The sequence below is a fragment of the Lithobates pipiens genome, unplaced genomic scaffold (genome assembly GCF_037356315.1).
Source record: "Lithobates pipiens isolate NorthernLeopardFrog02 unplaced genomic scaffold, aLitPip1_a1.2 Scaffold_18, whole genome shotgun sequence".
NCBI classification, from domain to species: domain Eukaryota; kingdom Metazoa; phylum Chordata; class Amphibia; order Anura; family Ranidae; genus Lithobates; species Lithobates pipiens.
The window spans coordinates 575,518,598-575,531,341 of NW_027507758.1; the positions used below are offsets into that span (position 1 = coordinate 575,518,598).

General features: G+C 46.7%; 1 protein-coding gene across 5 annotated transcripts in view; it reads left to right on the plus strand.

Moving 5' to 3' along the window:
* Window positions 1–1,147: 1,147 nt before the first annotated feature.
* The window catches only part of LOC143989057 (cytochrome P450 2F2-like), a 144,422-nt gene continuing 132,825 nt past the window's right edge, over window positions 1,148–12,744 (plus strand). For 2 of the 5 annotated variants that reach the window (XM_077489068.1, XM_077489070.1), the window contains exons 1-2: window positions 1,148–1,295; window positions 12,345–12,541. In XM_077489068.1, the coding sequence (XP_077345194.1) occupies window positions 12,368–12,541 (174 nt within the window). In that variant the 5' untranslated portion in view covers window positions 1,148–1,295; window positions 12,345–12,367. The remainder of the gene's footprint in view (window positions 1,296–12,344; window positions 12,542–12,744) is intronic. The other 3 variants (XM_077489069.1, XM_077489071.1, XM_077489067.1) reach the window with 3 other exon arrangements.

Genomic DNA, 12,744 nt, shown 5'->3' on the forward strand with positions numbered 1-12,744 from the left:
CCGTGCCATTCTGTCGACGTACATCGTCGTGCGCTGGTCGGGAAGTGGTTAAATAGGACCTGCTTGACCCAAGATGGCCCGGAAAACCACAGAGAAAACCATAGCGTAGCTAGGTTCTATTTGACTTCCACTGCTACTGCAATGCCACTGTGGTTGAGCGCCAACCACCATGGAAAATGTAGACTTCACCTGCCTACACCAGGTTTTGCCAGTACACCACACTATATTGGCTACTGTAGTAGTGTGGTACCCCACCAGGGGAAGGACACAGGATTCTCATCCAGGCATGTTGAGGGGCTCCAGGGGCATTGCTTAACTAAGAGAAGAGCCTGATTTTGTGATCCACCAGCACACTGACTGGTCAAGTGTGTGCTGGGCTATTTGTAGACACCTGACCATGATTCTGGGCTCCACCCTCACGAGGAGTCCAGGCTTGTAAGGGAGAAGCCAGAGAGTGCAGGTCTGCACTGGAAGCCAGAGATCCAAGCCCGAAGTCGCTGACAGGAGTCAGGAGGGCTCTATGTGGGAGGCTGAGCAGTGGTCCTGCTGCTATAGAGAGCCACGTGGCTTGGTATTTTTGTTTACAATGTTGCATGTGTAAGCCAGGAGGCTGAATATCTTTTTATTTGGTGCTGTTGAAAACCCCCTGTGGGAGAAAACCCTTTATTTTCATTTCTGGAACTTTGTTTGATCTTCTTTAATAAAAGTGGCCCAACAAGCCCACAAGTGTGGACTGTTCTTGTTAGCAGTCGCTACACTTGAGTTAATTAACCCCAAACTTTACACTACGTTGAGCCCGGAACTGAGCCAGAAGAGGGGTAGGGGGTGGAGGGAAGGCAAGAATGGCAGAAGGATGAAGTGCATTAGAAAAAAAAAAAAGAATAGAAATAGAAAGGACTTTTGCGTGGGTAAATGTTGGCCCAGAATTCAGTTTATCACTCAAAAAGAAGGTACACCTTAATAAACATATTACAGCAGGAGACCCCAACATAACCACATAACCACTAAGTCACTTTTTTTTACCATCACACAATCACTAACTTTTGAGCTAAGCACATGCATGATAGCGCATCATTTTCAGAATGTTAAATTTCTCTGCCAGTATCACATTTACTAACGTTTCCTATTGCTGGGTGGAGACTTGAGAGAAGCTGGAATTCTGCCAGGTCTGCTGAAGGAGAATGTTAGGAAAGGCTGTCACAACTGAGCATAAATACTGACTGTGTATAAGGGAAAAGTCTTCTCTGCAAAGACACGGAAGACAGAAAAACAGGATAAACATACAGCACAGAACTGTGAGTAAAAGGAAATGTTATCTTGGAAAAATAGTTTAGTGTGAGGACAGTAATATAGTAACTGTTATTTTCATTTTTATTCATGTGTTTTTTTAAGAGGCCATTATCTTCATCCTGGCCTAGTAAATCACTGACCTACAACAAGAATCCTGTACAGAAAATTCCACTTTTCAGAATCTACTGTCTACGTACTTGTCTAAGGTCATGGGCTCACTGATTTGGTGCCCAACACACAGCTGTCTCCTCTGACACCCCCCCCCCCCATGCACTCACTGGGCTATCTCAGGTTCTCAGCCTGGTGTCGGTCCAGGCATGAGGATTCTAATTCTATTGTCACGATCTTGCCCAAGCCTGGACCGGCCCTGTGATGTCAGCAGACTTCAGCCCGCTGTCTGCTGAAAATGGGTCACAGGAGAGCAGAACGAACTGTAGCCAAAAGAGCTTCGTCAGTGGGCCAACCCTTGTTGGGTAAAGAGCATTTGACTATCCTGTATTTACAGTGGTCAACAATTTGATGTGAGTGGCCTGTGTGACTATTGGTGGTGGAGATTTCACCTGAGGTGGCTGACAATTCCTTACCTTTTCCCTGCCTATTAGGAATCCTTACAGTCAGGGCCATCTTTAATATCGTTTGGACCCTGGGCAAAAATTTTCTTGGGGCCCCTCCCCATGCAATTTCACTTTCCATCTGCTCTGAGTCATACAATAAATAGCAGCTAGACTTAAAATCAGTTACTGTATCAGATCAGGCAGCAATTGCAATTGGTTGCCAGCAGTTACAGCTATCATTACTGCTTACTGACTGGTTGCTAGAGGTTACAGCACACATTACGGCTCACTGATTAGTTGCTAGAGATTATATCAAATGATTTCTGCTTGTTAATTGGTTGCTAGAGATTCCTGTACAGCAATACTGCTCACTGATTGGTTGATAGAGGTTACAGCACATCATCTCCTCACTGCAGGGGAGCATGATATACATATGAATTCCGCCAGCTGCAGCTATTTGCTTAGTAATGCTGCTGCTATTTACATATGAATGCCGGTTATTTAGATATAAACACAGGGTCTGCACACAACAATAGGGCAGTGCTGGGCAGCATTAGTACCAGCACTTTACACTGAGAAATCGGGACATAGCACAGGGCTAAAACTTCAAGGGACAAGGGAATTTAAACCAGGATAGTTGGCAAGTATGAGGTAGCTGCTTTGGGCCCCACAACAATGACATGGCCCAGGGCAGCTGCCCCTTTTGCCCTGCCTTAAAGATGGCCCTGCTTACAGTAGATGGATTCTTAAATTCAGGACTTCCTTCCTTGGACTTTACATCATTTAGATTTGGTTGTGCTGCACCTTTTTATCATATATATATATATATATATATATATATATATATATATATTTATTTTTTTGAGTGACTGAGTAATTGTCTTTTTAAAGTGTGATGAAAACTAGCCTGGGCAGGAAGGGGGTGAATGTGTCAGGTTTTGAAGTGGTTAAAGAGGAATGATGTTCACCACATAACCTGTGGCACTGCCATGTGATTTTGGAACCTCACTGTGTAAAGAGGAATTTTATATCTATGCCATTTATTCAGCAAACTGAGTTTCATAGTTTCATAGTCAGTAAGGTTGAATAAAGACACCAGTCCATCCTGTGTGTGTGTCTACCCCTATCCCTATACATTGCACACTCACATTGGTCCCTACCCTCAAGGAGCCCACAATCCAAGGTCCCCATTCATATACTAAGGCCAATTTTTGGAAAGAAGCCAATTAACGTACCTGCATGTCTTTGGAGTGTGGGAGGAAACCAGAGTACCCGGAGGAGACCCACACAGGCACAGGGAGAACATGCAAACTCCAGGCAGGTAGTGTCGTGGTTGGGATTTGAACCAGTGACCCTTCTTCCTGCTAGGTGAGAGTGCTAACCACTACACCACTGTGCATCGCATAGTAGCTCATTATATGTCATTTATCTGACACAGGATCCAGCGAAGTCACCGCTGTCCCCTGTAGTCCGGCGCATCCATCTTCTCGTGGGTCTCGCTGCTCTGGCGCTGTCATTCGACAAAGCCGCAATGACGTCACTCCTGCGCATGCGCATGGGAGTCACCACTCGTGGCATATCGCCATTGACAGCGATGCCTGTGTTTTGGCACATATCTCCTAAACCGTGTAAGTTTAGGAGATATTTCTTGGACCTACAGGTAAGCCTTAATCTAGGCTTACCTGTAGGTCAAAGTGGTTTGTAAGGGTTTACAACCACTTTCAGAGCATGCATCGTTTTTGGTCCGTCAGAACAGCATACAGACGAGAGGTTTTTCCGATAGGAATTGGTTCCGTCTGAAATATTTAAAAAGTTCTATTTCTAGGTCCGTCAGAATTTTTGAAAAAAAAAGTCACATGAGGCATACACACGATCGGAATATACGACGAAAAGCTTGTCAGACTTTTTCTGTTGGACATTCGTGTGTGCGCGCCATTACTTTCTTTTCAGTGTGTGTTATGGTAAAAAAAAAAAAGATAGCAGGAATTACATTTTTTAGGAGTTGAAGGAATTACCTAACTGCAGGCTAGTGTTGTGCCGGTGTTGTGCCGAGAACTGTCCCCCCGACGGATAGTGCCCGCCTCGTACTGAGCAGGCGCAGCACTTGCTCAGTACAGAGGACAAGGAGACGCCGAAAGTCTCAGAAGATGAACTGCACCTGCGCACTTAATAGTACCTTCTGCCCTGAGTCCAGGTTCAAGCCCCACCCTGCAAGTGGACATACGGTATGCACTTAGTAACAGGGCCCCTCGCAGGCTTGCTTCGCTTGCCACGCTTCGTGCACGACCTCGCTGCACTCGGCAATTTTTTATTCTAACTCTATGTCCACTTGGATGGTGGGGCGTGAACCTGGACTCAGCGCGCAGGCGCCCTTCATCTTCGAAGACTTTTGGCTTCTCCTTGTACGATTCTCATTACAGAGCATCTCACTAATTGTTTTTTTTTTTTTCAACTTTATTTGGAGTGACATCCAGTGCAATGTGGAAAATTCAGACATGCTGTATTTTCTGCACTGTAATGGTTCACAAACTAGCATTATAATGTGAATAGAGCACATAGAAAATGGTTTGTTTTTATGTGCCTTAGCAGTGACCTGTGTTCATCCAGTGTGGGAAAATGTGGGTCATTACATATAACGTGTTAACAAGCTCTTACATGCAGGCCAAGTTGTCCATCTAAAGTGAAAGTGACAGAGAATGGGACAATCTGCAACTCCCCGTTCCTCATGTTGAGGACATGTGGATCTTGGGGGGGGCAGGGGGTCCCTCCTCAATATCTATACCTGACCCAAAGGGCCTGGTATGTATTAAAGGGACCCACACTGTTAAGGACATCATGCTGTTATGGTTTCTAAGGATGAGGCGGCCTGCAGGCTTCCTAAAACCAGCTATTCACTGGTTGTTAATGGCGCTGGTGGGTAACAGCTCCTCAACAGCCAGATAAAAGGTATACATTCCTTAAATTTCACATGCCTGGACAACAGATTATTTAACACATGCATTTAATTATTTATTTTCTTTTGAGAATTGAGATTAATGTTGTATCATGCTTACATATCATATTTACTGAGTGTTATTGCTTTTTGAGGTAAATACCTCAGAAAGGCATACTGAATTGACATTTTCACAATCACATGCGATTTATGGGAAAAATATGTCACGTGACCCAAATACCACATATAATATGCTTTTGTGAATTGATCCCCCTTTCGGTTTCTATTTTGATTCCCTCTTGGGGGGATTTCCCTTCACTTTCCACAGCAGAGATGCAACAGGAAGTGTAAAGAGATCTCTACAATGTTAGAGGGATTCCTCTGTTAGATAGATGTGACTGGAATAGGTGCCTTCATTTGAGGATTAATCATCAGCTCTAACCATCTCTAAAATTTAGAGTTTACATTTCTTGATCATACATCACGGGACACAGGAGCTTCATTACATAGTGGGTTATATAGGCACCTCTGGTGATTGGACACTGGTTGACCCTAATTAAAGAGAATTCCTCCCCTATATAAGCCCTCCCATCTGGGAGGCACCTCAGTTTTTTCGCCAGTGTCTGGTCGATGGTCACGTAAAACTTAGCTCTATGCAGGTCCCTGCGAGGGCCGAAGGGCTACAACAAACCGGATCCATACCTCGGGCCGATATTTGACTCCCAAGATGGTATGGTACCCGGGCCTCGTCTGCCGAAGAAACAAGGTTTTGCCTGTAAGTCCTCTCCATTGGAAGACTGGGCTCTGGGAAAACCAGACTTGGGGTACTGTTTACTCAGAGCGCCCGTAAGTTTCTGGCAGAGCTTTCTACATGGCCCAGGTGGGAGGATCTTTTCGTAAGAGCCCCAGATATACCTGAAGGTTGGCTAACAATACCCGCCGTGATGGGTGAAGGCTGGAATTGGTCTGATATCAGCAATTCCTGCGGCGGGGACAGGTAAGGGAAGTCATCCTGTATATTTAAATATATGAATGGATTTCTTCATTGTGAGTAGTTGTATGTCTTACCTGGTTTCCACCACTAGAGGGAGTAAGAGCAGCCTGATGCATACTTACATGCCTTTCAATACAAACATGCTCAGTGAAAGTCTGGTTCTCCAGCTACTCACGTCTCCTTTACAGTTCCTGCCACAGTTAAAGGTAAAAAGGGGTCCCACGCAGGTCAGGGGTCCCACGTTGCTCCCTTTGGGTTCTCCCCCCCCCCCGGATTCCGCGCTCCCGGCCTAATGGAGGAGGGGGGGGTGGTTGCGAGCCGTGCACGTTAGTGTGCACGGCGCTGTACTGCGCAGGCGCCAGGCGGCAGTTTTAAAAAGCCCAGAGTGTCAGGGGACTGTAACTGGAGACACAGGAGCTGTGGGCTGTAAGCATCCATGGGGATTGGATCCAGGCAAACTTTAAGACACCTACTCAGCATCAGGTTGTGCAGTTTAAGCATATATTGATTTATTGTGAGACTTTAAGCGCAACAGTGATCGCATTTGTACTAGTACCTCTGCTTTGTAGCTTAGTACTATGTCTCCTCGTAAGAGGGTCTCAGGGGGAGGTAATAAGAGCACTGGCAAGTCACCGCCTAGGTCCAGGGGTTCCAAAAGTGCCTGTAAATTACCATCCCCCTCTGCAAGATTGGAGCCATCCTCTCAAGACGAGTCGGTGCCCCTTTCGGGTTTTGCAGCCTCTCCTAATGTCGCAGCCCCGGTTTATGTCACTGAGGACTCCCTTAGGGCTACATTGGAGGGTTTTGAAGGGAGGATCATGAATTTTATTTCTGCTTCCCTAAAAGATAGCAGGAAAAGGGGTAGATCCCCTCCCTCTGCTGAAATCCCTCTCTCAGATAGTTGTTCTGAAAATGAGGAGGGATCCCTATCTTTGGATAGGGATCATGAGCAGTCGGATGAGTCAGAGGAAGAGGAGATAGTCCCCTCCTCCCAGGCACTCAGAAAGCAGGTGCAGTATTATACTGAATTGGTGCGTACCACATTCAGAATGCCTGCTGCTGAAGTCGCTACATCCTCTGTCTCTTCCCTGGGAGTCAGGAAAGCCCCACAGACTGCTTGTTCCTTCCCAATTCATCCTTTAATGGATAAATCGATGTATGAGGATTGGGGACATCCCGATAAACTGTTTACTCCTCCCAAAAGGTTTTCTATGCATTATCCTGTGGAGGAAAGTTTCACCAAGAAGTGGGGGGTCCCATCTGTCGATGCGGCTGTTTCTTGTGTGAATAAAAACCTAACTTGTCCTTTGGATAATGCGCAGGTATTTAAGGATCCAACTGACAAAAGGCTGGAAACCTTATTAAAAGCCTCCTTTTCCATGGCTGGCGCTGTGGTGCAGCCTACAGTCGCAGCCGTGGGGTTGTGTCAGTTCCTCAAGGAACAGGTTAAACAGATGTTTGGACTCCTTCCCAGTGAGGAAGTAGAGAATTATGCAGAGATGCCTCACATCTTGTGTTTCATAATCGATGCGATTTTGGATTCTGTCCAACAAGCATCACGTTTGTCCCTCATGTTGGTTCACATGCGAAGGGCCCTATGGCTAAAGAATTGGGCTGCTGAGCTGTCATGCAAAAAGCATTTGACTGGGTTCCCGTTTAAGGGGGAGCGTTTGTTTGGGGAAGAATTAGATAAATTCGTCCAAAATATTTCAGGAGGTAAGTCTACTCTCCTTCCAGTCAAAAAGAGCAAACGTCCTTCATTTAGGCGTGCTCTCTCTCCCGAAGCATCAAGCTCTAAACAGTGGCGACGGCCTTCTCAGCCCTTCTCTGCTAGAAAGCCTCAAGGCCGGGCCCAGGGACAGAAAAACACTTGGGGGCGAAAGCCTGCCAAGCAGACCCCCAAAACCTCCTTGTGAAGGGGCGCCCCCGCTCGGCAGAGTGGGGGGAAGGCTCCTGCAGTTTGCAGGTGCCTGGTGGGAAGAGATTCAAGACAAGTGGGTGATCTCTTCAGTATCTCTGGGCTACAGGCTAGAGTTTCAGGAGATTCCACCTTCTCGTTTCCTAAGGTCAAGGATCCCCAGGGATCCAGTAAAGCAGAAACCGCTATTCCTGGCCTTAGATCAGTTACTATCCCAGGGTGTGATAGTAGAAGTGAGCCCGAGAGATCAGGCTTCAGGTTTTTATTCAAATCTCTTCACCGTTCCAAAGCCAAACGGAAGTGTCAGACCTATCCTGGATCTGAGAGACCTAAACCGGTTTTTACACATCCAGACCTTCCGGATGCAGTCAATGCGCACTGTGGTCTCCTCCCTGCAAGGGGGAGAATTCATGGCATCAATAGATATCAAAGACGCATATCTCCATGTGCCAATATTTCCCGCACACCAGAAGTTTCTAAGGTTCGCGGTAGAGCGGCGCCATTTTCAATTTGTGGCCTTGCCGTTCGGGCTGGCTACGGCCCCTCGAGTCTTCACGAAGATTCTGGACCCTCTCTTAGCAATCTTGAGAGTTCAGGGCATAGCCGTCAGGGCTTACCTAGACGACTTGCTTCTCGTAGAGAGAACTGCAGCGTGCCTAAGTCGCAGCGTCACCAGGACGCTAGAACATCTAGAGCGCCTAGGTTGGATTATAAACCTAGAAAAGTCGTCCCTACAACCGACCACCAGGTTGGATTACCTGGGTTTGATTATCGACACCGCTCAGGGCAGAGTGTTTCTTCCAAGGCTAAAGGCCTTGGCCATTGGAGATCTGGTGCGTCTGATTCTGGGCAGAAGATCTTCCTCCATTCGGTTGTGCATGAGACTATTGGGAAAGATGGTCGCCTCATTCGAGGCCGTCCCATTCGCCCAGTTCCACTCAAGGCCTCTGCAAAGATGCATCCTTGCGGTTTGGAACAGGAAGCCCCAATCCCTGGATCTTCCTATGCGTTCATCCCCCGGGACACGCAAAGGTCTTGTCTGGTGGTTACAAACCAGGAATTTGCTGAAAGGCAAAACTTTTCTTCCCCTCTCATGGAAGATTGTTACAACGGATGCCAGCCTGACAGGCTGGGGAGCCGTATTGGAGGGAACGTGCTCGCAGGGGAAATGGTCTGCGACCGAAAGTCTGCTGCCCATAAATATCTTGGAGATTCGGGCAGTTTACATGGCACTCATAGAGTGGTCTTACAGACTGCGAGGTTTCCCGGTTCGGATTCAGTCCGACAATGCCACCGCAGTGGCTTACATCAATCACCAGGGCGGTACCAGAAGTCTGGTGGCCCAAAAGGAGGTGAATCGCATACTTGTCTGGGCAGAAGAGCATGCTCCGTGCCTTTCTGCAGTCTTCATCCCAGGAGTGGAGAATTGGCAGGCGGATTTTCTCAGCCGCCAGCAGTTATGCCCAGGAGAATGGGCCCTGCACCCCGACGTGTTTCAGAACATATGTCACAAGTGGGGCACTCCAGACGTGGATCTGTTTGCGTCCAGATTCAAGAGGAAACTGGACAAGTTTGTTTCAAGGACAAGAGATGCGCTTGCCCAGGGGTCAGATGCTCTGACGGTTCCCTGGGATCAGTACAATCTGATCTATGCCTTCCCCCCGAGCCCGCTGCTATCGCGGTTCCTGGGAAGGGTCAAGAGGGAGTCGAAGTCGGTCCTTTTGGTGGCCTCAGCTTGGCCCAGGCGACCATGGTTTGCAGAAATCATGAAGTTGGCAGTGGGCAGGCCATGGACCCTCCCTCTCCGGCCAGATCTGCTCTCACAGGGTCCAATCTACCATCCTGCTTTACGCAGTCTGAATTTGACGGTCTGGCTGCTGAGACCCACATTCTGAGAGACCGTGGCCTTTCGGGGCCAGTCCTTTCTACTCTGGTCAATGCCAGAAAGCCGGCCTCCAGGCGTATCTATTACAAGATCTGGAGGACATATGTTTCCTGGTGTGAACTCAGGAGGTGGCATCCTAGAAAGTATGTCATTAACAGAATCTTGGCCTTTCTCCAGTCAGGCCTAGAAATGAATTTGGCCATAAGCACTATCAAGGTGCAGATTTCGGCCCTGTCGGTATTTTTTCAAAAGCCTCTTGCATCACATTCCCTAGTACGGGCTTTTATCCAGGGGGCTATGCGGATAAAACCGCCAGTTAACCCCTTCCCGCCGAGCGTACGCAGATCTGCGTACTCGGCTTCCGGGGGGTATACCGGGATGATGCCCGCACCTGCAGGCATCATCCCGGTACCGTTTTTTACAGCGGGCGATTGGCTTTCCAGCCATAACAACCGATGCGGCTAAAAGCCGCTCGGCTGTTATGCCGGAGGAGCGGGAGGGGACGTCCCCCCCTCCCGCCGCCTCTCGCCGCTGTTACCGGTGCTCCCGCTCGATCGGGAGCACCGATTAGCGATCCGTCGTCTCTGGCTGCTGGGGAGGAACTGGAACGAAGCCGTAATCGGCTTCGTTCCAGTCTCCTCATCGTAAACACGGAAGCGACGTCATGACGTCACTTCCCGTTTACTCGGCTGCCAATGGCGCCGGTTTAAAAAAAATATCCGGTATTCAGAATCGCCGTTTTCGGCGATCTGAATACATTGAAGTGTAAAGGAGGGGTGGGGGGTCTTTTAGACCCCCGATCCCTCCATAAAGAGTACCTGTCACCACCTATTACTGTCACAAGGGATGTTTACATTCCTTGTGACAGCAATAAAAGTGATCAATTTTTTTTTTAAAAACAATTTAGTCATTTTAAAATAAATAAAAAAATAAATAAAAATTTTCAAAGCGCCCGCCGTCCCCGCGAGCTCGCGAAGCAAAGAAAACGCATACGGAAGTCGCGCCCGCGTATGTAAACGGTGTTCAAATCACACATGTGAGGTATCGCCGCGATCGTCAGAGCGAGAGCAATAATTCTAGCAGTAGACCTCCTCTGTAACGCTAACCTGGTAACCGTAAAAAAATTTTAAAGCGTCACCTATTGAGATTTTTAGGTACCGTACTTTGTTGTCAATCTACAAGTGCGCGCAATTATAAAGTGTGACATGTTTGGTATCTATTTACTCGGCGTAACATTATCTTTCACATTACGCAAAAAAATTGGGCTAATTTTACTGTTTTGTTTTTTTTTTTATTCATGAAAGCGTCCCTTTTCCCAAAAAGTTGCGTTTAAAACACCACTGCGCAAATACCGTGTGACATAAAATATTGCAACAATTGCCGTTTTATTCTCTAGAGCCTCTGCTAAAAATATATATATAATGTTTGGGGGTTCCAAGTAATTTTCTAGCAAAAAATATGGATTTTAACTTGTAAACACCAAATTCCAAAAATAGGCTTAGTCATGAAAGGGTTAAACCTCCGGTATGCCCATGGGATCTGAATTTGGTTCTCTCGGCCTTACAGGGCCAACCATTTGAACCTTTACAGCTGGCTTCTTTAGCTCTCTTGACTAAAAAGCTGGTCTTCTTAGTAGCCATATCCACGGCTAGAAGAGTATCAGAATTGGCAGCTCTTTCCAGTAAAGAGCCGTATTTAATTATCCATAAGGACCGGGTGGTTATGCGTCCCAACGGGTCCTTTCTACCTAAGGTGGTTTCGGGTTTCCATCTGAATCAGGATATAATCCTACCATCCTTTTTTCCGAACCCTCAGTCCATAGAGGAAGAGTCTTTACACACTTTAGATGTGGTTAGAGCAATCAGTCTTTATCTTCAAGCAACTGCTCAGATAAGAAAAACTGACTGTTTATTTATTCTGCCAGAAGGCCCTAGAAGGGGTCAGGCAGCGTCAAAGTCCACTCTCTCAAGGTGGATCAGACAGGTTATTTCTCAGGCCTATAGCTTAAAGGGGAAGATTCCTCCCTTTCAGGTGAAAGCGCACTCTACTAGGGCTGTCAGTGCTTCTTGGGCAGTGCATCACCAGGGCTCCCTGGCTCAGATCTGTAAGGCTGCGACTTGGTCATCAGTCCACACATTCACCAGATTCTATCAGGTGGATGTCAGAGGGCAAGAGGATATCGCCTTCGGGCGCAGTGTACTGCAGGCTGCAGTTTAGGTCCTCAGGTCCCTGGCGGTCTATATTTATGATCTGTGTCTCCCTCCCCTCAACCTGAGCATTGCTATGGGACATCCCACTATGTAATGAAGCTCCTGTGTCCCGTGATGTATGATCAAGAAAATGGGATTTTTATATGCAGCTTACCTGTAAAATCCTTTTCTTGAGAGTACATCACGGGACACAGAGCTCCCGCCCCTCTTGGGTTTTACGTGGTTTCTTATTGCTTTGCTACAAAACTGAGGTGCCTCCCAGATGGGAGGGGTTATATAGGGGAGGAATTCTCTTTAATTAGGGTCAACCAGTGTCCAATCACCAGAGGTGCCTATATAACCCACTATGTAATGAAGCTCCTGTGTCCCGTGATGTACTCTCAAGAAAAGGATTTTACAGGTAAGCTGTATATAAAAATCCCATTTTTTTTTCTGCTTTGGTGACAGTGATCACCATGACAAAGTGGGCTCATATACATACAAATACAGACAGACGTTAAAAAATGATAGCAGTTCCAATTATCTCCATTTACTCTGGTGCTTTTGTTTTCCATTCCTTAGATATCATTGGCAACACGTTCTCCATGGACCTTAGTGTAATCCTTTTATCTGTCGTGGTCATACTTTTCTTTGCCAATGTTTACAGCAACCAGAAGAGACATATACACAAGAATTTACCTCCTGGACCCAAACCTTTACCCATCGTTGGAAATATGCACATGATTGACATGAAACAACCTTACAAATCATTTATGGAGGTAATACAGCCATCTTGCCAAACGAACAATGTTCTCTTGCTTTCAAGGCCAACTTTGATATAAGTATTTTTTTAACCCTTTCATGACTAAGCCTATTTTTGACATTTAGTGTTTACAAGTTAAAATACATATTTTTTGCTAGAAAATTACTTGGAACCCCAAACATTATATATATTTTTTAGCAGAGACTCTAGAGAATAAAA